The following is a 26,288-nucleotide window of genomic DNA, read 5'->3' as shown; positions in this document are numbered from 1 at the left end:
CCCCCTTGGATGAAGGAGCGTATATTATGACTGGCAGGCAACTTAGTACCGGAGTGACGTTATGTAAGTCAGGGACAAATGATCACCCAGTTCTCCAACTTATCTACTTCACATTTTCCTCAGCTACCCAATACTCCTAAGTTAAGAGAGGCTTGATACGTTTCTTTGCCAATAGATGATTCTCTTCCATATGATGCACCAGGGAGGAAAGTGATAGACATGACGCATGTGTAAAGCAGAAGCGGTGAAATGGCAGACGACCTTTATTCCTTGACTGTCCATAACGTCAAGAGTTCCCGTGTAAATACAAGAGGGCGAACAAAATACCGCCGAAACCAAGGAGGCGGAGGAGATGGGAGGCAAGATTATAAGAGTACTACTGAAGTATTTATGTTTGTTTTTTAACTCCGTCAATCCAGTGACGTTTTCTTAATTTGGTGTTGCTGTTGTGATCGTATATACGTCTATTATATAGTGTATTGTATAACACAGTGACGATTAAACAACTCGAACCACTTTCATCTGCTGGTATTAGGTCAGCGACACCGGAGATTGATGATATGATGACAAGGCCACTTCAGAGTCAGTACCGTGCATTGTATCATTAGTATCTTTTACCATCTTCCACTTCATAAAATCAGTGTTGGGATAAGGAAACAACTGTATATATAAAGAAGGATGTGTTAAAGTAGTATCAGTTTATACACCAAGTATTAAACCCCCGTCCCGTGTATACACCGTCCCTCAGTAAGGCAGCCCATGTGGAGCTGAAATATGATGTTTTTTTTTTTTTTTATTGATGATTCTATCAAAGTTCAATAAAAGCGCCTGTAGACAGCAAGACTAAACAAAAAGATACGTCGCCGGATACAAGGGATTAAAGAAATATAGGGTAGTTCTTACACTGTACTCTCTTGCCAATACTGATTGTTGCAGGAATGGCTCAGTCTGCTGCTGTGGGTGCGTGAGCGGGTTATCCGTGCTTATTGAAAATACACAGCCAGTGACAGGTCATCGTTACATAATACTGATGCAGTGGCTTTTTTTCATGGAAGGTACAGTAGATATTGATGTCGATGATGGGGACGTCCTCACAATGCACAAGAACTTACAAAAGCGATGGAATTAATGAATCGCCCAGTACTTTTAACATATTCCCCCTTGGATGAAGGAGCGTATATTATGACTGGCAGGCAACTTAGTGTTGGAGTGACGTTATGAAAATCAGGGACAAATGTTCACCCAATTCTCCAACTTATCTACTTCACATTTTCCTCAGCTACCCAATACTCCTAAGTTAAGAGAGGCTTGATACGTTTCTTTGCCAATAGATGATTCACTTCCATATGATGCGCCAGGGAGGAAAGTGATAGACATGATGCAAGTGTAAAGCAGACGCGGTGAAATGGCAGACGACCTTTATTCCTTGACTGTCCATAACGTCAAGAGTTCCCATGTAAATATAAGAGGGCGAACAAAATACCGCCGAAACCAAGGAAGGGGAGAAGATGGGAGGCAAGATTATAAGAGTACTACTGAAGTATTTATGCTTGTTTTTTAACTCCGTCAATCCAGTGACGTTTTCTTAATTTGGTGTTGCTGTTGTGATCGTATATAAGTCTATTATATAGTGTATTGTATAACACAGTGACGATTAAACAACTCGAACCACTTTCATCTGCTGGTAGTAGGTCAGCGACACAGGAGATTGATGATATGATGACAAGGCCACTTCAGAGTCAGTACCGTGCATTGTATTATTAGTATCTTTTACCATCTTCCACTTCATAAAATCAGTGTTGGGATAAGGAAACAACTGTATATATAAAGAAGGATGTGTTAAAGTAGTATCAGTTTATACACCAAGTATTAAACCCCCGTCCCGTGTATACACCGTCCCTCAGTAAGGCAGCCCATGTGGAGCTGAAATATGATGTTTTTTTTTTTTTTTTTTTTTTTTTTTTTGGGGGGGGTGTTAATAGCTATCACCCACATGGCGGGGTATTAGGCCAGCCATTTCCGTAGTAAAGTCACTAGGCCACTCCCGCACTGCACAGTACCGCCGATCTAGGGGGCCTGTCGTGGAGGGAGCTGATAGAATGCTCGTAGATCGGCTAGACGCACCTCCTCCCCCCTGACGATCAGCACAGGTCGTATGTCCCCACCCTGGTCGGCAGCCCGGAGCAGATCTTAGAGGGTGGAATTGGTCGTTGCTCCGAGCTGGTACGACCGGGTGATGATGGGAAGGGGTGATGGGATGCCCTCCACTGCCTGAGAAGGGGAGGACTCACTGACTTTCTCCTTGGCCGAGGAGCCGGTCGACGCATCCTCGGCCATGGAGGCGGTGTCAGTTGAGTCCTGCCCTTCCTCAGACATTGATGGTGGATGGTGGACTTCCGCCGTGGTCTTGTCGGTGGTCGGTTCAGGAGCCGGGTCGATGCATGGTAGCCACCAGAAGTACACTTACATCGAAACATCAACATGATGTTCGGTACAGTCAGTCATTCACTGAAACAATAACATGAGACGAAATCCATCCATCCATCCATTATCCAATCCTACATTGCCCCATGAGAAGCGTAGGAGTCCGGGGCTAGGCAGTTGGTCCTGACATTTAAGATGAGAGTGACCAGCCTCACTCATCCTTGAGTAGCATTACGTGAGCAATAAACCCCAACTACCTCATAGATATAAACCTTCACTGGCTCAATCCGATTGGGGCGCAATAATTACCCACTGAACTACCGGGTGCCAATGTGAAGAAATGCTGAAATAAAAACGAAACGTATTAGTACTTTAAACAGCCAAGAAAACTTGAAACAAATGAAATAAAAGCTTGATGATTAAGTCGTAACAATACTAGTCAAAATCGATCGGTGCTCTTTCCCAGTGATTTTGTTCACCTCAGGAAAGATATCTGGAAATTTTGGGGCTAGATATACCCTTCCTTTACCCCCTCCCTAAAAGGGCCTTCCCATAGGCTTAACGGGGGGGGGGGGAAATACGAGATGAAACAAAAATATCGTCCTCGAGTTGAGAGGGTTATTAGTCTCGTACTTGTACCTTTAACAAAAATTTTATAGGCTTAAGGTCGGAGGTGCTTGATGCTCCCCAAATTGTGTGAGTTGTTGCTCCATGAGATGTGCCTAGCTCTTTGAACTATAAATATATGGTATAGCCGTATAAATCCCCTGGCGATAACCAAAGAATGTACCTTAATGCAATAATATCAGCGATAGAGTGGTTCTTGAGTTTCTGATTCGACCAACGTTCTCGGTGAAACCCACTGCGGAGTCCGCCAGCACACATACACACAGCGAAAAGAAATATTTGTACTGCCAGTCGAAGGGAAAGAAGGTGGAAGCAGCAGAACTTTCCCTTCTCAGATCTTAACTACATAGTCATTATCTTAACGTGCTCATGTTGTCGTTGTTCTTGTGACCTCAGAGTTTATCTGCCTCAATAACCCATTATGTAGTCGTTAGGCATAAATCTATTTTAACTAAACGACAGTCGTTAAACATTTCACCTCAGTTAATTCAGCGTGTTGATGCCTCTGTTGGTTACTCCGGCAATGAGTAAGCACTGAGGGATCCATGTGTCGACAAGAAAATGGATACATGAATATAATTACACCGGGAGACAAGAAAAGTACTATGATCACCAAGACACAAACTGCCACCTATAACAGTGCTTTTCAACTCTTCATACTGTACAGTCTTAAAAGAAATTGATTCATAGTTGGTGTTCACCCAATAATCCTACATTTGATTGTAGACATGTCGCTGCAGGACTTCACACTGAAGGAAAACCTGCTGTCCATTGTTTAGGTGGTATTTCAAAGCTTTGTTAGAGTATGCGAGGAACAGGTCACGATGACGGTGTTACTCGTGTTGGCTAGAAAAGCTTCGAACCACCACCAACAACTCCTGTATTGGATGTGGAACCCTGGATACGACATCCTTTCAGACTGGAAAAGACGTATAGGGTAGACATAAACAATGGATCAAGTCTACATCTATGTCGTCCTTCTGATCGTGCTGTACACTACATTGTCCGTGTCAATAACTCTAGTGGCCAGGGCTTGATATTGAAAGAAGTCTTGGTGTTCAGTATTATTGTGATAGTTCGAAGCTTGGTATACTTCATAAGGAACAGTTGGTGCTGCCAGTGTTACTTGTGCAGTCTACAAAAAAACGTCGACCTAATCCGTTATGTCTTTCTTCTATGTGAAGCCCTGACAGCGACATTCATTCAGCCTGAGATCGGAGTAACGGTGTGCATAAACTATTTGTCACGTGTGTACACGTGCCCTTCCTCTGACCATGTTATACACAGCATTGCTGTGTCAGTAATCCCGTTGCCCTGCCAAAGTCCAGGAGCGGTGTTCTGGTGCTGTTAGCAAGCAACTAACACCTTAACCTAACCGCTTATTTGTAATTCTGTTTCGTTACCATATTTTTGTGTATTATTCACGCAGTCATCAATCTTTGACGAAATTAAAAAGATACAAGAAACATCAAAGGGAATATTAATGATATTATTGGACAGTTTGTAAATAAGTCGTTAAGGTAGAGGCGAAATGGAACTTAATTAGCCGACGAGAATAAGGGCCCATGTGACCTACACAGGTCCTATTCCCATCAAAGGACCCATTCAGGCTGTTGCTGGTTCACACACACACACACACACACACACACACACACACACACACACACACGCACGCACGCACGCACGCACGCACGCACGCACGCACGCACGCACGCACGCACACACACACACACACACACACACACACACACACACACACACACACACACACACACACACACACACACACACACACACACACACAAACACCTCATTCCGTCTCTCTAGCCAAAAGGAAAGCTGATTTCCTTCCCTGAATTCTCTGGCCAGTCATACTTTGCTCAAAATTTGCTTCCCTCTTGTTCCTGTTCACACAACATTACACTGCAACTCGGTACCTGGATGTTGATTTAGTCATTGTGTGCTGTATTGATGGGGAAGATTGTGACTTAAAAAATTAGATTTCCTAAATGACTGCACTTCATTAGCTATTACAGTAATTTGAGGCCTTCCTCTTCCTTAACCCCAGAATCAACCTTCCAGATAATTCTTCAAAGTCTCTGTCTCGTGTTTACTTTTCTGCTCAGCATTGTAGTCGTATGGCTGAAGTGGATCTTCAGCTAAATACAATCTCCGCAGGATAGCTGGAATAAAATACAAAGGTCATAACCCTCCCGTGGTCAGAGCAATTCTAGTTTTGAATTTCAACTAACGCCGGACGATTTTATTCAGCTGAGAATTAGTACTGGAATAAGAGTACTAGTATTGTCAACATTAACCCTTTCATGGTGTGGGCAGCTGTAGCATTACAGTCAGCTTATGTTGAGCGATTTTATTAAGTTGAACCTGGAAGTGTTAATGGTGTCACCACGAATGTACAATATATTTTACCTAACGCCATACAACTTCATTCAGCTGAGCGTCAGTATAGGAGCCTGAATGTGGTGGTGTCGGTATTTTCGGCATTAACCCTTACATGGTTTGGACAATTCTTGCATTATATTTCATCTAGCGACACATTTTCATTATTTTAACTGAGATTGAGTCACAGGAGTCTGAGTGTGTAAATGGCGATTATATTTTACACTTGTGCTGCGATGCCTTACCCGATGCTGTATAGTATTACCCGACATTACCCCGGACTAAATAAAGCTTCGATTTACTTCCTTTAGTTGCCTGTTCTATATTCTCACACGTGCCACCACCTGTAACTCATTACAGTATTCATACAGTTAAATAACTACTGCAAGCAAACTAAACGTAGTCTGGCATGGTTTCTCTTAGTCCAGTGGCAGAGATACAGTGTGATTTTGTGATATATATACCCTTGGATGAGTAAGTGCTTGTGATGTGGAGAGAGAGAGAGAGAGAGAGAGAAAGAGAGAGGGGCATTCTTTCAGCCCAATGTAAAATTTTTACGTTTTAATCTTCCAACTTTGAATGATTTTACTCCATTTAGGGAAGACTTCTAGTAGTGAAACGGGTTTATGAAGAGTAAATCTAATTGTTGCAATTACAAAGCCTCCAGAATAAAAAAAAAATGGTATAACAATAAAAAATTAAATATGTCATCCGAATGAAATGATTGAAAAGGAGGAGGGAAAAAAATGAAAGAAAAAAAAAAAATCAACTGGAGGGGAACTGAAGTAGAATATTAGGTGAATTACGTAATGGAAATTGTAGCAGGAGAACTATATGGAAAGAAATGACAAGGGAGAACAAACAAGCAAGGGAAAGGGAGGGGTGTGGTGAGGCGAATGTGTAGATAGGGACTTGGGGAAGAGTGGAGGAAGTTAATTCAGTGGAGGTGAGGGGATAAAGGAATGGAAAAAACGCTAACTAGGCACGTGAAAGAAGGAGGAAGTAGTTACATCTCCATGCTTACCTGAACGTGAACCCGGTGGACTGCAGTTTGAAGCTACCCTCCTCCTGCAGTACACCATCCTCGCAATGGGAACATGAAGGGAGTTGAGGGACGCTTGTATAACGAGACAGTGGAGATGCTTGGTTATATCGGTGCAACGCAGGAAGGTGTCCCTCTCCAGCTCCAGACAGATGAAGGAGAGAGGCTTAGTAAACATAACAAATGAGAAAGGAATGACGGGTGAGGAAAGAAGGGCACTGGAAGAGAAGGAAGGAGAAAAGGAAGATGGCTTGATAGACGTGGAAATATAAGAAAGGCTTGGTAAACAGGTAAAGGAGCAAGGAATGACAGGACAGGAAAGAAGGACACTGAAAGAGAGAGAGAGATTAGAGAGGCGAATAGAGAGGTGGCTTGACAGACCTGTAAGAAGAAGAAAAATCGGTAAACAGGGAGAAAATAAAGACAGGACAGGAATGGAGGGCACTGAGGCATGGAAGACTTCGCGGAACTGCTTCCATAGCGATCTAATTTGTTCATTTCCCCTCAGTATCATGGTACGTGTTACTGATGCAAACCATGTTGACATTAAGAAATTAAGAAGAAGTAACTGGAATACATGTCAAATTAATGGTTAGATGTGCAAAGAAAATCGCTAAGGCAGATGTCAGCAAGAATATGGCCGTGAAGGAGAAGACAGGAGACCAGAAGAGGTTTGGTAGTCCTGTGTGTGTGTGTGTGTGTGTGTGTGTGTGTGTGTGTGTGTGTGTGTGAATAGGTCTCTTCGTGGGTGGTGTGTGGCTCCAAGGCTGTCAATTACAGGATGCTTCGAGTTTCGTATAACTGGGGAGCAACACCATAACTCTCTCTCTCTCTCTCTCTCTCTCTCTCTCTCACACATATGGTAAATTGTTTCTGATATAAGTAAATATAAGTAAATTTCCCTCTCGTAAATATAGTTTCCATGATATGATACACGACTGTAACTCCCTCAAATTCGCAAGATTCGTTCTCAGTTGAATATAAATGTCTGGTATCAGCTGGAATATAGCGCTAGAGTTGTCCCTGCCATGAAAGGGTTAATGATAAGGGTAGTTTTACCTCAGCTCCTGTGACTCATTCCCAGTTGAAGAAAAGCGTTTGATGATAGCTGCAGTACAGTACTGGACAGGACCACAAGTGACTTTATCAGTTATTCCTCTTCCAGGTCTTGTTTCTACTATATTATTCTCCTAATTAAACTCACTACCTTTTATTTGGTCTTCTATTATGTCTCATAATTTCATTTACCACAAACTTTCTCATATCTTACGTTTGTCTCATCTTCACTTATACTTCAACACTCCTTTTCATCTTCGTTCAGCCCTAAACTCTTTTCAGTTGATTTCCTTTCTCTTATCTCTAACGTTTTTTGTATATGTGTTATCTTTCGTCCCATCAAGCCTTCTTCTCCTCGTCCTTACTCCGCGTGTCACCCACACTTTGTCTGTGTCCTCTCCACCTGTTGCTGCTTATCACTACGCTCTCACCCACTTGTCCCACCCCGTTTTACTACCACATCATCGTGTCTACTTATATATTTTGTACTGACTCTCTTACGGTCACAGATTCTTACATGACATTCCAGTTACGCCAGACGACTTATTATGAGAAGAGTTAGTCCAGTAGGACCCTGCCAGTGTTAATACTGGTATCATTAATCCTTTTATGGATGGTGGATCTAGTATTCTATTCCACTTAACATAAGACGATTTAATTTACCTAACAGGGAGAGTTATGGGAACCTGAGAGTGTAAATGAGTTCAAATATATCTTTTACACTGCTCACCGCTTGACATTGCTAACCTTGGGCTGCACCAACTTTTCATCATCTTGCCTCTCACGCCTTACTTCCTGTGCCCATGTCTCAGACCAGCTTTCATTCTTCATCACCCTGCCAGCCTCTTATTAGTTTTTGTATACATATACCTCCGTCTCGTCATCATCTGCTTAAAATTCCTCATGTATTGTCTCTTTTTCCCTTACAACTCACACTGGATCTCTTCTTTCTCCGCTCATAGCTCTTTTCGGATCATGCCTTTGCTTATAATTTGCACTGCATCTAATCTTTCTCCTTTTATAAATCTCGTTGAATCTTGTTGTTTGCTTATAATTCTCTCTGAAGTGTTTCTTTATTCGCTTATAATTTTCTCTGGATCTCTTCGTTTTTCGTTCAAAATCCTCTCTGCATCTTACCTTTATCCGTTTAAACTTTCTCTAGGTCTCGTCTTCGTTCATTTATATATCAGTGTATTGCCTACAATTTAGAACTCTGTCTGCCATATCTTACCGGTTATGCCTCTTTCTGTCTCGTACTTGTTCCCATGCAACATACTGTGTCTCGTACAATTACACTCATGAGTATGACTCGTATTTGTCAGCTTATATCTCTTTGTGCCACTCGTATTTGCTCGCGCGACCACCTCAGTATGCCTGTTGGTCTGATTGGTAAGGCATGGACTGAATGGCACACGTATTCCCTGCAGTGTATTTAGGAAAATATCATCTTTCATTATACAGTGTGACAAATTATCTATGTATTTAAAACATTTTGTGTCGCTTGTATTTATTATTTTGGAAATCTTTTTGTCTCTCTTATTTTTCCACTTACACCCCTTCTTTGTGTCCACTGGTATCTTTCATTCTCTCGCATTTTTCATCTTATAGCTTCCTGTCTCGAATTAGTCCAGTTGTAACTCTTTCCGTCTAGTGTATTTTTTGCTAATATTGCTCTCTCTTTTAATCGTTTTTGCCTGTTTTTATCTCTTTCTGTCTTCCGTCTTTCTTCAATTACAGCTCTGTTATAATTTTAGGAGGTCTTCATATTTATCCACTAACGTCTTATTCTCAGCATATAGGGTCTCTCATTTTTCCATTATTCTGATCATTTCCATTTCCTTTTACTCTTTCGTTTTGTCCTACTTGTATTCCCTGTTGCTCTCTTTACCTAAGGTTTCATTAGACCCAAACATGCTGGCATCTGTGCCCATCGATCATATACTTCTCCACATATACACCACGACATGTTGGCATCCACATATATATCACTCCCATTTATATACCCTCACATGAACATCCTACACAGAATATCCCAAAGTATACACCCTTACTGATTCATACTTACACATATAGCCCGCATATACATTCCCATGTACAAGCCCACCCACCCTATCTGTTTACAGTCTAAACCATCTTCAGCCTAATCTGATACTTATCGGCTTATTCCTTAAACTCCTCCCTGTTCTCCGCCTGAAGCACCTTATGGGAAGTCTCACCGTTGCCTTAGCAAACCTCCTGTTCCCTGTTTCTGGCCTCACTCATTTAATATATACACCGGCCCCTGGGCCTTACAAATCCTTCCTCACTTCCTCAGCCTCAACCACCTTCTGCCAACAACTCTCTGAGCCTGCCTTACCTATATTGACTGAGCCTGCCTTACCTATATTCTCTGAGCCTGCCTTACCTATACTCTCTAAGCCTGCCTTACCTATTCTTTCTGAGCCTGCCTTACCTATACTCTCTGAGCCTGCCTTACCTATATCCTCCGAGCCTGCCTTACCTATACTCTCTGAGCCTGGTTTACCTATACTCTCTGAGCCTGCCTTACCTATACTCTCTGAGCCTGCCTTACCTATACTCTCTGAGCCTGCCTTACCTATACTCTCTGAGCCTGGGTTGTCTATATCAGCGTTTCTCAACCGGGGTTCCCCGGGACCCCAGGGTTCCGCGAGAGGTCACTAAGGGTTCCCAGAGAAATAGCGATAAATAGGCTAATCATATGTAAATGCATTTTTGAGTCATTTTTGTTTTTAATTTCATATTCGCAATTTTACTGTACACGTACGGCATATTCTTGGAAAATTCTTGGGTACTATCTTAAAGTCTTAACCTGTTATATCATTTAAAAGTATAATAATTATAGGGAATATAGTTAGCGACGTCTATACGGCACCAGTGTGAAACCGCCTTTAGTGGTCAGTAGACAGGAGCTATACGTGACGCATTCGTGTATCATCAAGTGACTCACTGGAGTACAGGACACATGCGCGGGTCTCCATCAGTCCTGTATGTGCTTCCTGGCGTGCTGGTACAGTCCCTCATTCACCCACTTTATTTAGTAAATGTTACCCATCGTTTAGGGATTATATATGAATTTTAACAGTTTAAGTATGTATGATTTTCTTGTTGGTTTATGAGAAGTTTGTGTGTGTGTGTTTTCTCTCTCTCTTCCAAGGTTAGTTCTCCTGTTTGCCTTAATTTGCTTCAGTTTTATTTGCTTAAGTTTTATTTATCAAGTTATTGTAGTAGTACTAGTAGTTATTACCAGTTTTCCTCCTGTTTCTATGTGTTATATATTCATTCATTGCCAGACGCCATGTATCCCAGACGGGGTGGCCAAGGGCTTAGAGTTAATTGTTTTACAGGGAGGGGCACTAATCCTCCACCAACCCCACTTGACGTAGGGATGCCAACAGCATCTGGTGTTCCCAGGCGGTCACCCATCCAAGTACTAACCAGACCCAACGTTGCTTAACTTCGCTGATCGAACGGGAAGCGGTGTACTCAACGTGGTATCGCCGTGTTATACTGTGTATCCATCCATCCATTGCCAGACGCCATGTGAATGAAAACGTCCGTATGAGGTCTTGAACAAACAGTTTGATTTCAGTTATTTATTTATTTATTTATTTATTTTTGCATTGTCCGTAAACTTGAGAAAAACGGAAGTTAATTTTTGCTTAAACCAGTTGCCAGAAAAAATATATTATTTTCTCCTTGTAAGCTTTAAGTTTACACAAGAGAAAGATATTAATAATGATATGATGTTTAAGTAAGGGTTCCCCGAGACATGACAATTATTTCAAGGGTTTCATGAGGGTAAAAAGGTTGAGAAACGCTGACCAACACTCTCTGAGCCTGCTTTACCTATACTCTCTGAGCCTGCTTTACCTATACTCTCTGAGCCTGCTTTACCTATACTCTCTGAGCCTGCTTTACCTATACTCTCTGAGCCTGCTTTACCTATACTCTCTGAGCCTGCTTTACCTATACTCTCTGAGCCTGCTTTACCTATACTCTCTGAGCCTGCTTTACCTATACTCTCTGAGCCTGCTTTACCTATACTCTCTGAGCCTGCTTTACCTATACTCTCTGAGCCTGCCTTACTTACACTGCGAGCATCTCCGTGCAGGTTCCCTTCATCACACACACTCTGATCAGCCTCGACTCTTCTCAGACAAATCTCCCTCCCCTGATCCTAACCTCACCCACTGTTTGCTTAGACTCTCCCTGCCTCAGCAAACGTCCCTCCCCTGATCCCTATCTCATCCACCGAATACCCAGCCCCGTCCCTGCCTCAGCAAACCACTATCCCTTGTCCCTGCCTCAGCCACCTTATGGCCAGCTTCCCACCTATTGTAAGGGAACTGGTCGGGTAATGGTTAGCACATCAAGCCAGCAACTAGAATAACCTGAGTTTAATTTCAGGGCTGGTCAGGTTCGTGGATAAAGTTTCTTTCCCTTAAATCTCTACAAGCCCAGCAGTATAAGTAGGAATCTTGATGTAAATTCGATTATTGCGTGTCATGTTCTAGGGGAAAATTTTGACTTGGGAAAAGTTGGCTGGCTGACTTGCTGATCTTCGTGCAGTCTATAAGCATAAATTTTAACCAGTTTTCTTCCTCCTCCTGCCTGCCCCAGCCTCCCTTCCCTCGTCCCTGTCTCATCCAACTTTTAACCAGCCTTCCCGTGAATGCCCCATCACTCCTCCCTTGCCTACCGCCTCATCAGCTTTATAACCAGCCTTACCTTTCAATGCCTGTGGCAGGGCGTGCCTGTGCAGAAGGCGGCAGATGATGTACCTGAGCGTCTGGTGCTGAGGGGCGTATCCAGGGCCGACTCAGGGGGTTACACATGTGCTGCTGCCAACACTGAGGGAGCCCGTACCTCCAACACACTCACCCTGGCCGTCAAGTGTGAGTATATACCGTACCTCCAACACACTCACCCTGGCCGTCAAGTGTGAGTATATACCGTACCTCCAACACACTCACCCTGGCCGTCAAGTGTGAGTATATACCATACCTCCAACACACTCACCCTGGCCGTCAAGTGTGAGTATATACCGTACCTCCAACACACTCACCCTGGCCGTCAAGTGTGAGTATATACCGTACCTCCAACACACTCACCCTGGCCGTCAAGTGTGAGTATATACCGTACCTCCAACACACTCACCCTGGCCGTCAAGTGTGAGTATATACCGTACCTCCAACACACTCACCCTGGCCGTCAAGTGTGAGTATATACCGTACCTCCAACACACTCACCCTGGCCGTCAAGTGTGAGTATATACCGTACCTCCAACACACTCACCCTGGCCGTCAAGTGTGAGTATATACCGTACCTCCAACACACTCACCCTGGCCGTCAAGTGTAACCTCTCTCACTTATTTGTTCACTCACCTTCGCAGACGAATTGTTCATATTTTTATACGTTTTATGTAGTTTTCCTTTTTGTTTTTCCTCTTGATATGTTTTATTTGTTAACCTCTTGTCATATAATATGCTCAGTATAACAATCGAACATTAGTAGGAACAGAATTAAAACAGTAAACCTCGTGTAACCAGATGATATTATTAAGCTTGGAGGGAACCTTGTCGATCGGAAGGGAATGGATTCTGACTTAATAAACTACTTCACTTGATCACATTTTTCACAAGTTGAATGAAAATAGCTGGAAAAAAGAAGGATAAATAAAAATGTTTTCTCAGGTTGAAACAGCCAACTTTTTATATTTGCATGATTCTCGTGTCAGTTAAAATAGTCGTTTATAGTTTTATTACACTCGTTAATACGCATCCCCTTTTAATTTTGATTTCAATTTTTTTTGGACTCGATCAAGCAGGTTTATGTCATGCGCGTATGCAAAGAAAAATCGGAAACAACGTCAGTAACGGTAATAATAACCAGGTAAAGACATCCACAGGTGGACGACCTGATTGTGCGCGCGCTCAGAAAGTCTAACGATCTAAACACTTAGAGCAACCTTGGCATGACATTCACTAACAATGCAGACCGCATAACTGACATCCAAGATGATATATATGAATAATATACAAAAATAAACCACATTTCTTAAGGAATAGGTCAAAGCCGGAGGACTTTGCTGATGAAAAATATTGTGCAAATATTCTTCAGAGTTTCCAACGTAATATGAGCTTGCGTCGTGCGCTCAGTATTGATGAATCTGTTGATGATGCTAATTAATAATAATAAATATTAATAATAATAATAATAATAACAATGTGCAAAAATAGCTTTTAAGGTTCAGGCAGGATTCTGGAGACTTGAACAATACATCGAGGACCGTCTGGTCCATTTCACTGGATATGTTGATCATAATTCTCCCACTTTCACTTTCGCACTATTTTTTTTTTATTTCACCACCTTGGGTGATTTTAACATACATAATGCTGAATGGTTATTGCACTCTGCCAGGACTGACAATGCTGGTCTAGAGTGCGAGCTGTTTGCAGAATCGTTTAATCTCACACAACTGGTAAAGCAACCAACTAGAATACCAGATAATCCTGACCATAATGCCCATCTTTTGGATCTGTTCCTGACAAATAGTCCAGATCAGTACAGGATAGAGGTATTGTCTCCACTTGGATCCTCTGACCACAATCTCATCAAAGCCTCATTAGTTAGCCCCTCCAAACCTTCCCATTCTGAACCTGTCATGGTGACCCGATGGCACTTTGATAGAGCAAACTGGGATGAATTTAGAAATTATCTTGCTGACATTCCATGGCAGTCTTTCTTCTCTAGTGATGTCAATTCTACCCAGTCCCACATTTGCGATTTAATACTAGCTGGTATGGATTTATTCCTACCAAGTCAACAATTCACTATATGATCAAACTCTCCAAAATGGTTTGATAGCATCTGTGCCAGAGCAACAGCCCAAAAGTCATCAGCATATAACTATTACTTGAAGTCAAAAACATCTGAATCACTCTCTCAATGTAAAATTGCTAGAAACCATGCAAAAGCTGTAATAAATCTTGCTAAATCAAACTTTCTTCAAAAGCAAGCATCAAAACTACTTAACAACCCTAATGACAATAGAATATTCTGGTCAACTCTCAGTTCTTTTAATAATAACTTTAACAAGTCATTATCCATTCCCCCACTAAAATCTCCAGATGGCAACATTACAAATGACCCACGTGAGAAAGCAGATAACTTTGCCAGTACATTTGCCAGAAATTCTACCTTAGGGGAAGCCAGCCAGAATGTCCCAGCACTAGAACTTGACTCTCCCGACACTGTTCCAATTAAAATACAAACAAGGTACGTGAAATCCATCCTAGACATTTTACCTGCCAACAAAGCTCCAGGCCCAGATGGAATTCCGCCAATTGTTTTGAAAAAGTGTTCCCCAGAACTTGCCTCTGTTCTTGGAAAATTATGCAGACTATGCATACGTACTTCTTCATTCCCTAATTCATGAAAAGAAGCCAATATCCACCCAATTCCAAAGAAAGGAAGTTCCTCTGACCCCTCTGATTACAGACCAATAGCTGTCACATCTTCTCTTGGTAAGGATTTTGAAACTGTAATTAATAAGCACATAGTTAAACATCTTGAATCCAACAACTTAATTAGTGATAGACCATATATATGGTTTTCGCCAAGAAAGATCCACCATTGACATACTCAATCTCCTGACTCATACCATCCATCAATCAGTTGACCTCCATGGTGAAACTCATGCAGTAGCTCTTGATATTTCTAAAGCTTTTGACAGAGTCTGGCACCGTTCCCTGTTGTCCAAAGTCCCTTGCTGTGGACTAAACTCTTTTGTTCCTTTGATTTCCTCATATCTCAGCAATAGAAAAATAAGAGTAAAAGTAGATGATGTATATTCCACTTTCCACTCAGTTAACGCCTGCGTGCCGCAGGGATCAGTTCTGGCACCAACCCTGTCCTCCTTCATATTAATGATCTCTTATCTGTCACCCAGAATCCCATCCATTCATATGCAGATGACTCAACACTTCATAAATGAAGTTCATTCACACTCAGATATCCATTTACAAAGTCCGATATCCCTAACTCTCACCTCAGTACAGCCATCTCTTTAAATCAAGACTTATCCACGATCAGTGAATGGGGACAAAACAACCTTGTCTCATTTAATGCTAGTAAAACTAAATATACACAATTTACTAGTAGCAGGTATTGCCAGAATCGTATATTACCTTCAATGCTACAAATATCCCCATTTCCAAAAGTACTGAAATTCTCGGCGTCTCGCTTAGCAATGCCCTCAGCTGGACCTCTCATGTTAGATCACTTTTTTATGCGAGGAAGAAGGAACCAAAGGCCATGAGCCCGCAGTAACAGTTCCCTCCAAGAGAAAAACAAAATACAATAGAGAGCCAAATTCAAGATCCGATCATTTTGAGATGCCTGGACACACTGCGTTTGAAAGACTGGAGATCATAGGCAGGAGGAAATACAGACAGAGGGAGACAGTTCCAGAGCTGACCTGTTGCATGAATGAAAGACTGGGAGTAACGGTTAACTCTTGCATTAGAGAGTTGGACAGAAAAGGGATGAGAGTTTGCTGCCAGACGGGTGCTACGCGCCCGTCGTAGAGGTGGAGGAATCCAAGCAGACAGTTCAGAGGAGCAGTGACCATTAAAGTAGCGATAGAAAAGAGATAAAGATGCAACAGTGCGGCGAAGAGACAGAGGTTGAAGGGAGTCAGTAAGAGGAGGAGAGTTAATGAGACGAAAAGCCTTTGACTCCACCCTATTGAGAAGAGCTGTATGTGGGGAGCCTCCCCACACATGAGAGTTGTACTCACACAGGGGCGGATAAAACCCTGTATAGAGTCAACAATTGTGCAGGGGTAAAGAAAGAGCGGAGTCGGCTTAGCACACCCAATCTCTTGGAAGCAGATTTTACAAGAGATGTAATATGATCTTTCCAAGATAAGTCCTGAGTAAATGAAACCCCAAGCATGTTCAAGGATGATGCAGGATTAATCTGAATATTATTAAACATTAGTGGGTATACCTGTGGAAGATTTTGTCGGGTTGATAGGTGTAAGAACTGAGTCTTAGAAGCATTAAAGACAACCATATTATTTTTACCCCAGTCAGAGATATGAGCCAAGTCAGACATTAGGTGTGCCATAGCCTCATCCCTTGTTTCTTGAAGTAACTGTTGAGATGGGCGTTGCGGGAACCGAATGGAAAGGTGAAGGGTAGAGTCATCAGCGTATGAGTGGATAGGGTTAGATGTACAGCTTAGAAGATCATTGATGAATAAAAGGAATAGAGTTGGAGATAGGACAGAGCCCTGAGGAACACCACTGTTGATAGATCTAGGAGAAGAACGATGGCCGTCTACGACAGCAGCTATAGAACGACCAGAAAGGAAGCTAGCGATGAAGGTACAGATAGAAGGATAGAAACCGTAGGAGGGCAGTTTGGAAATTAAAGATTTATGCCAGACTCGATCGAAAGCCTTTGAGATGTCAAGTGCAATGGCAAAGCTTTCGCCAAAGTCCCGAAAGGAGGATGACCAGGAGTCTGAAAGGTAGGTGAGAAGATCGCCAGTGGAGCGTCCCTGACGGAACCCATACTGACGATCGGAAAGAAGGTTGTGATAGGAAAGATGCCTTAAAATTTTTTTATTAAGAATTGACTCGAAAACTTTTGAAATACAGGACGTTAAAGCAATTGGACGATAGTTGGAGGGTTGGGAGTGGTCACCCTTCTTTGGGACTGGCTGAATGAGAGCAAACTTCCAGCAAGAAGGAAAGGTACAAGTTGACAGACAAAGGCGAAATAGTTTGCCTAGGCAGGGTGTAAGCACAGAAGCACAGTTTTTGAGAACAACAGGAGGGACCCCATTAGGCCCATATGCCTTGTTAGTACTGAGGCCAGTAATGGCAGAAAATACGAGTACATCAACTGAAGAAATTTTAATGTCAGCCATGAGGAAGTCAGAGGGGGGAAGTGATGGAGGAACAGCACCGGAATCGTCTAAGGTGGAATTGGAGGAGAAAGTCTGTGCGAAGAGATCTGCTTTATCAGTAGAAGAAATAGCTACAGGACCATCAGAGAAGAAAAGAGGAGGGAAGGATGATGAGGTAAAGTTGTTAGAAAGATTTTTGGCAAGGTGCCAGAAGGAGCGGGAAGAATTCGAGTTGGAGAGTTGAGAGCATTTAGTATGGATGAAATTATTTTTAGTAGAGCGAAGAACAGACTTAGCACGATTCCGGGCAGAAACGTAAAGATTATGTGATTCAGGGGTGGGTTGGCTCCGGTACCTTTTGTAGGCCTTCTCCTTGTTGCGGACAGCATTAGAACAAGCGTGATTAAACCAAGGCTTTCTTGCGTTAGTCAAAGGATATGAGAAAGGAATGTATGCTTCCATGCCCGAGAGAATAACCTCCGTAATGCGCAAGGCACACTCAGATGGCTCACGGCCATGGAAGCAATATTCATTCCAGGGAAAATCAAAGAAGTACTGCCTGAGGGCCTCCCAGTCCGCAGCTCCAAAATGCCAGAGACGACGTTTCCCTGGAGGGTCCGCAGGCCGTACTGGAGCGATAGGACAGGTTAAGGTAATAAGGTTGTGATCGGAGGAGCCCAACGGAGAGAAAAGATTAACAGAGTAAGCAGAAGGATTAGTTGTGAGGAAGAGGTCAAGTATGTTGGAGCTCTCTCCAAGGCGGTCAGGGATACGGGTAGGGGTGCTGTACAAGCTGCTCTAGGTCATTAAGGATAGAAAAGATGTAGGCTTGTTCACCAGGTGGATCCGTGAAAGGAGAGGAGAGCCAAAGGTAGTGGTGAACATTGAAATCTCCAAGAATGGAGATTTCAGAGAAAGGAGAAATGGACAGAATGTGTTCCATCATAGAAGTAAGATAGTCGAAGAATTTTTGATAGTCAGTAGAATTAGGGGATAAGTAAACAGCACAGATATATTTAGTCAGAGAATGACAGGAAAGCCGAAGCCAGAGAGTGGAGAATTCAGAAGAATCAAGTTCAGGAACACGAGAGCAAGATAAGTCGTTGCGTATGTATACACAACAGCCACCTTTGGCTTTGAAATGAGTATAGAGAAAGTAGGAGGATACAGAAAAGGGTTTGCTGTCAGTTGCCTCAGACAGCTGAGTCTCCGTTAGAAAAAGAAGGTGAGGTTTAGAGGAGGAGAGGTGGTGCTCAACAGAGCGAAAGTTAGATGAAAGGCTGCGAATGTTGCAGAAATGAAGAAGAAGAGAGTCAGACAGTGGTTCCAGGCACCTCGAGTCGTCACCGGGAGAGAGGCAGATGGCGGGGGCATTTATGGTCCCCCCCCCTGGGGACTCCGAGGCTGGGTGAATTGACGCCATTTTGGTAAATTTTGAATAGGAAGTGTAGTGTGTACTGTGCATGTAGTTTGGTGAAGATAGATAGAGAAATTTGTACTGGAGAGCATGCTGACCTACTCTCTGTGTAACTGAGACACTGAAAAAGTTCAGCAAAGGGGGATGGTCAGGAACTAGTCCTGAGGGCTGATGAAACGGGAGCTCCAGCACTCCCTGTCATCAGCTTTCCATCCACCTCGGGAGTACTGCCCTGCTCGACTGGTGCTACAGTCTACTCCACCAAAGAAACTTGGATTATTGTACAGAGTCCTTAACTTCTTCACTGACGAGCAGTTAGCTATGATTTATAAGAGTCATGTGCACTCTCAGCTTGAATACTGCTCACCCTTGTGGAGCGGATGTGGAGAGGTTGCATTAAAACAAGTAGACAAGATTCAGAACAAAGCTGTTAGAATTATTAATAACCTTGCTATTACTAATAAACTACCTCCCCTACAAGTAAGAAGGAATGTTGCCTCCCTTGCGTTATTTTACAGATATTTCTACAGCAAATGCTCAGACGAAGTTGCGTCCATGGTGCCACCTCTCCATGCCTTCCTTCGTGCTACACGGGCAACTGGCAGCGCTCATGACTGGAATGTCACTCAGCCATACTGCAGAACTTCGCCTATCAGAATTCTTTCATTCCCCGAACTGTATCTCTCTGGAACTCGCTTCCCCAGAGTTGTTTCCCTCCAAACTTCAATCTACTGCTGTTCAAGTCTAACTGTTACAGATATTTCATGAACAGAGGACACCAGTAATCTGGTGCATGGATTTTTTTTTTTTTTATTCATTTGTTTTTCCTTCCTCTGTTCTGTTGTTAAAAAAAATAATAATAATTCATCGGTACCGTGTTACTGTTACATTAGTTTGGACTTGCTGCCTCCAGGCGATTTTTTCTCCTTAAGAAAAGTGTTTCGTAACCAGAGGGTAAAGAAAATAAAAAATAAATTAAACAATAAGTAACCATTCCAGCTACAAAAATGTTTGTTGACGTTCAAATACGGAATATCATACTGTACTCGTAATGTGCTTGGGATAAGGCATTCAGATCCTGTCTTACGGTACAGTATTAGTGCAAGTGTTGTTATGAGGCGTCGGTGGGTCCACACAGCACAACAGTAAACAAAGTGATGTACAATTATAATCCTCATATTACTCCTTACAACAGCCAGGATCGAGCCAAAGACCCAGGTCCATCACTTATACCCTACGATCACAACGCCACTTTCAGTTCAGATACTTTGTAGTATTCTCTCTCTCTCTCTCTCTCTCTCTCTCTCTCTCTCTCTCTCTTCTATCCTTGACCTTGAGTGATAGAATAGTTTTGTTAGTTACAACTTTCTCTATACGAAAAAGCCACGAAAACACGAACAGGGCTGTTGCTTTTTGTTCTCCTTTGTACTCCTTTCTACTCTCTCTGTCTCTCTGTCTCTGTCTGTCTCTCTCTCTCTCTCTCTCTCTCTCTCTCTCTCTCTCTCTCTCAGTCGCACGAGCAAGCAAACACCCATTCACACAAGCACCCACACCCACCGACCAACAACCATTCACACAAAGATACTCACTCACCCAAACACCCACACCCACGCCCATACCCACCCACCAACACCCATTCACACACACGTACTAACACCCAAACACCCACATCCACACCCATCCCTTAACACCCATTCACACCCACACCCACACTCATCGACCCCCCCCCCACACACAAAGAAACAGATTCTGACATACAGTATTTGCATGCCTACTTTCATGCAAACAGAACCTTAGTTAGGTGACTTTCTCCTTCCCTCATAACTCTTTCAGTCCTATAACGCAGTTTTAATTCATTCTTGCTACCTTCAGATGATGTTATTGAACTGGGTAATGATGAGTAACAGTGACGGGGTTAATGAAGGCTGTATCTTATACCCTTCGAATACAAAAAGTCTATTCAGTACTCAATAAAATCGTCTGAAGGGAGTAGGGGTAGTAGTAGTTGCAGTCCCAGGCTCATATATTATATATACCCCTATGATACTGTACTTACCCCTTCACATACTCATATGACACTTTACATAGCCCTTCATACACTGATATGACTGTACCCTCCCTCCCGCCGCCAGTCCTCCCTGATGTGCCAGGAGGGTCAGCAGACGGTGTTATACTGTTCTCGGGTACTCAGATGACTCTCTTTACCCCTAATGTAACCCCAGACTTAAATGACTCTCTCCCCATCCCCCAACTCCAGTCCCGCCGACGTGCCAGGAGGGTCAGCAGACGGTGTACGGAGCGGCCAGACATGAGGAGCTTCACGTACCTTGCTCCGTACTGGCACACCCCCCTCCATCCTCCTTCAGGTGAGAGAGAGAGAGAGGGAGAGGGAGAGGGAGAGAGAGGGAGAGAATGGTTATGTGTAAATGTTATTGTGTTTGTGTTTTAAATGTCGTATATATATATATATATATATATATATATATATATATATATATATATATATATATATATATATATATATATATATATATTGGTAAAGCTGTCTCCCATGACATCCATCAGTTATGGTGCACGTAATGTGAGAATTATCTTTTGTTGCGAATGGTGGTTTCCAGTGTTTGTTTATGAATATATGAGTATTACCAGATTTTTTATAAGTTTTTTATATTTTGTTCATGTACTGTACATATGAGTTTGATCAGATTTTTGTGACGGAGAGTCTCTTGTGCTATTTTTCTTACTCTCTGGTATATACTGAAGTATAAACCATTCAGACCTGTGGAATTTCTTGTAGCATATTAATACTGTTTGTCTAACAGCAGAGTAAAATAACAAGGTAGACATGAGTCTGAATGAAGTATCCTGCATTGACTGAGGTGCCTGCAACTAGATGATTGTGTGTTAAACTCTAAGGTCGTGTTTGGCTGCTTTTTTGGTCAGTCACTCATACTTGTTTATGTGATTGATTCTTTTTATCTTCACAGAGAACACCGATGCTTAGCTTAAATGCTATACTATCATCCAGTCATTTCTTCCTCAGATAGGAATATAGGGGCCTGGGGCAAGGCTACTGTGTCCAGACATTTATGGTATGTGGTCACCTTCTCGCTCCTCAGTGTCATTACCCAGCCATTTCTTAGATGTAAACCCTCACACACCACATATAGTTGGGGCGCCTTCACTCCCTAGACCACCTGGAGCCCAGTTGATTCTATGGTTACCATTCGACCCTTCCTGGTCTTGTCACTCAGTGCAGAGTCACTTGAATGCACAACTACACCAACCGAACGAATGAGGAATTTGAAAGGCAGTATGAATATATTCATTTAGGTAATTTTGGTGAAGATGTGTATGGCAGTATACGGTAAAAGTCAAGCCATTAACAATAGTTCTCTCCCTGTCCTTGCCAGCATTGTGCCCTGTTGTCTGCTTTGATCATTCCAATCCAAATCACGGGAAGCATCCTTGCTTCTCATAATCTTTTCTGTGTGCTTCGTATTACTGTCACATAAAAATAGTTTATGTATCACCTTCCATTGTCACAGTCGGCAGAGAAGTGTTGGCCAACTTTTTTGTAGATGTGAATGTGGCAGCAGGCACAGTGTGTGAGTGGAATAATTTGCTGATCCCTGCAGTAAGGTGATGTCAGTATATGCTTTATTTCTGACGACATTTTATTCAGTTTGAGAAAGTGTTGTAGCAATGAGGGAGTTTGTGAAGCTTGTATCTAATCTCTGCGGTAAAAAAAAAAAAAAAAAAAAAAAAAATTCCTGTACTAAGTATATGGAAATGTTAAAAGTACGTAAGAAACGCTGCTGTTTTAAGAAGTGTTCGTGTGTTGCCTGTTGTGCATTTAATTATATATTTAGTGTTGTGTTGTCATCAGTTGGCGCCACAGAACACAAGGTAATTTAACGCTGTAACACCATTAAGACTCACTCAGCTGAATCGTCTGGTGTTCTGGCATAGAATACTAGAGTTGTCCTCATAGGTAAATGGTGACAGTATTAACTCTCCCAGGCTTCGAAGATTCAGTCTCGGCTGACTAAAATCCTCTAATTTTAACCAGATTAGAATACAAGAGTTATCCCGGCCATGAGAGGGTTATATGTACATTTATAAATATGGACATATTTAATGAAGTGCAAGTTTGCAATACATCACCATATGCCTGGTCTTTCTCCACTCCTAAGGCTGGGTTGAAGTAGAACGCAGAAAACAAGGAATGAGAAACTTTGAAAGTGGGACACCTATCAACAGTGTCCAGTGAAATGGTCTAGACACTCATTCACACATCATTCAAGCTCCCGGAATCCTGGTTCCACCTTACACACCTAACCATCTTCATGTTATTCAGAAATTTTTATATTATTTACACGCTTTACATATACTTTCAAGATAGAAGTAAATAATCGACCAACAGACTGAACAGGCACAGAAATAGTAGACAGTCCAGCAGCTTCAGGACCTTAATAACGGCCTTCACTAAAGTCGCTAAAGTACCTTGTTTTCAAATAAAAAGTTCACCCAACCAAATCGATCCGCTGTCAAATCACTAGCCTCGTCATCATCATTACCGTGCTTAAGTTTCCACAAAAGAAAGTTTACTGTAAACAGCGGTATTTTACTGGGCGCAGATGAACGATAAATGAACAAGGAATTGCACCAGCAGTTTACATCAATAATACATTGGATCAACTTGTTTTGCAACGCCTGGCTAGGTTACATAGATGTAAAAATAGGCGCTACAATCCCTCGTATGTTATGACATGAACAAAGCTTAACACTACAAAGTGGATTGCATGTTGTTGGTATATGTGTGTGTGTGTGTGTGTGTGTGTGTGTGTGTGTGTGTGTGTGTGTGTGTGTGTGTGTGTGTGTGTGGTCACTGCACACTTTCACTAAAAGTTCTAGAACACCTGAGCACGATTGCTCTGGGAATGAGTCAAATGGAGTTTGTCGTTTTCTAGTAGTTGGTATAACTGACTGCGAGTGAGCTATTTCATTGCCATTATACACTTGTATAACGCCCCCAAAATTCTGCAGAAGCGGATTATTCTGTACGCCAGTACAACCGAGAGACTGGGCTTTCAGCTGCTATGCGCATTTAACAGGATTGTTTTTTTTGTTTTTTTTTTTTTTTTAAGTGTCCGACTCTGGGCAAAGGCTTCAGGGCCTATTTCTCGGGGGCAGTGACCTATCCCAAGGCCCAGTAGTCCTCCTACACCTCAACATGTCACCACTTCGGCGCTAACACCCACCGTCCATATTAAATACATGCTAGGGCTGTCTCATACAGGACTGGTGTATTGGTATTAGGGGGGGTATTTTTACGACATGTCGGCCGGTCATCTAGTAGATCAGAAAAGTCTGCTTTTAGGAAATTCAAATCCTTAAATTGTTCCCTGCCCCAGCCGGGATTCGATCCTGGGTCCATTAGGACTGCAGGCCACCACTCTACCGATTCAGCCACCACCTCCCCCATGTGATTATAATATTCTAGATATTTTAAAATGACTGTACATGTTGTGTACGGTTATATTCATGACTTGTGTGTGTGCAGGTGATAGCGTACATGATGTGTAAGTTTTTCTGCAGCTTTGTGGTATGATATGAAACACGCACCAATAATTCATATCTGTCAGTATGACCAAATTAACACGAGATCAGTTCTGTGAATTATATCAAATCCCATCACACCCAATGAGTACAAATAGTTGGCGGAGGTTACATGGTGTGTCTTAGGTATGTACAGGTGGATGGTGAACACATACAGTGGTGTGTTGAACGTGGCGATGAACCTGTTCAGCAGCTGCAGCGGCAGGTTGTTGTTGGTGGCAGTGTGTGTGTGTGTGTGTGTGTGTGTGTGTGTGTGTGTGTGTGTGTGTGTGTGTGTGTGTGTGTGTGTGTGTACAGGTGGTAATGTACATAGTATACATGTGTACAGGTGGGCGATGAACGCCTCCACTGGTGTGGTGGACGTGGCAATGAACCTGTTCAACAGCTGCAGCGGCAGGTTGTTGTTGGTGGTAGTGTATATGGTGTGTGTGTGTGTGTGTGTGTGTGTGTGTGTGTGTGTGTGTGTGTGTGTGTGTGTGTGTGTGTGTACACGTGGTAATGTACATAGTGTACATGTGTACAGGTGGGCGGTGAACACCTCCACTGGTGTGGTGGACGTGGCGCTGAACCTGTCCAGCAGCAGCGGCAGCAGGTCGGTGGTTCGCTACACCCCTCAGACACACCACGACTTTGGCCACCTGCTGTGTTGGGCCGTCAATGACATCGGCCTTCAGCATACTCCTTGTGTCTTCAAGGTGCTGCCTGCAGGTACTGTTCCTTCACAGCCAACCCACCCCTGAATCACATCTTTTATACGTTTCTGCCCGGAATCGTGCTAAGTCTGTTCTTCGCTCTGCTAAAAATAATTTCATCCGTACTAAATGCTCTCAAGTACCCAACTCGAATTCTTCCCGCTCCTACTGGCATCTTGCCAAAAACCTTTCTAAAAATTTTACCTCATCATCCTTCCCTCCTCTTTTCTACTCTGATGGCTCTGTAGCTATTTCTTCTACTGATAAAGCAGATTTCTTCACGCAGACTTTCTCCTCCAGTTCCACCTTAGACGATTCCGGTGCTGTTCCTCCATCACTTCCCCCCTCTGACTTCCTCATGGCTGACATTAAAATTTCTTCAGCTGATGTATTTTCTGCCATCCCAGGCCTCAATACTAATAAAAGCATATGGGCCTGATGGAGTCCCTCCTGTTATTCTCAAGAACTGTGCTTCTGTGCGTACATCCAGCCTAGGCAAACTCTTTCGTCTTTGTCTGTCAACTTGTACCTTTCCTTCTTGCTGGAAGTTTGCTCTCATTCAGCCAGTCCCAAAGAAGGGTGACTATTCCCAACCCTCTAACTATTATCCAGTTGCTTTAACGTCCTGTATCTCAAAGGTTTTCGAGTCAATTCTTAATAGAAAATTTACAGCATCTTTCCTATCACAACCTTCCTTCTGATCGTCAGTATGGGTTCTGTCAGGGACGCTCCACTGGCGATCTTCTCATCTACCTATCAGACTCCTGGTCATCCTCCTTTCGGGACTTCGGCGAAAGCTTTGCCATTGCACTTGGCATCTCAAAGGCTTTCGATCGAGTCTGGCATTAATCTTTAATTTCCAAACTGCCCTCTTACGGTTTCTATCCTTCTATCTGTGCCTTCACCTCTAGCTTCCTTTCTGGTCGTTCTATAGCCGCTGTTGTAGACGGCCATCGTTCTTCTCCTAGATCTATCAACAGTGGTGTTCCTCAGGGCTCTGTCCTATCACAAACTCTCTTCCTTTCATTCATCAGTGACCTTCTAAGCCGTATATATAACCCTATCCAC

General features: G+C 42.8%; 1 protein-coding gene and 1 non-coding gene across 2 annotated transcripts in view; one reads left to right on the top strand and one right to left on the bottom strand.

Annotated features, from left to right (window-relative positions):
• The window catches only part of LOC145408640 (protein turtle homolog A-like), a gene marked incomplete at its 5' end in the record, with an annotated part of 264,170 nt that overhangs the window by 48,424 nt on the left and 189,458 nt on the right, over positions 1-26,288 (top strand). The window contains 3 exons of the mRNA XM_080279325.1: positions 12,318-12,465; positions 21,164-21,272; positions 25,052-25,236. Coding sequence (XP_080135451.1) covers positions 12,318-12,465; positions 21,164-21,272; positions 25,052-25,236 — 442 coding nt within the window. The remainder of the gene's footprint in view (positions 1-12,317; positions 12,466-21,163; positions 21,273-25,051; positions 25,237-26,288) is intronic.
• On the bottom strand, positions 10,957-11,075 carry LOC145408889 (5S ribosomal RNA). The gene has a single exon (XR_013899006.1). It is a non-coding gene; the product is annotated as a 5S ribosomal RNA (ribosomal RNA).

Source organism: Coenobita brevimanus, chromosome 78, assembly GCF_032717465.1.
Source record: "Coenobita brevimanus isolate Jiangsu-jjx chromosome 78, ASM3271746v2, whole genome shotgun sequence".
Taxonomy (NCBI): Eukaryota; Metazoa; Arthropoda; class Malacostraca; order Decapoda; family Coenobitidae; genus Coenobita; species Coenobita brevimanus.
The sequence above is the reverse complement of the archived record's forward strand: the minus strand, read 5'-3'. Positions and strand labels throughout refer to the sequence as shown.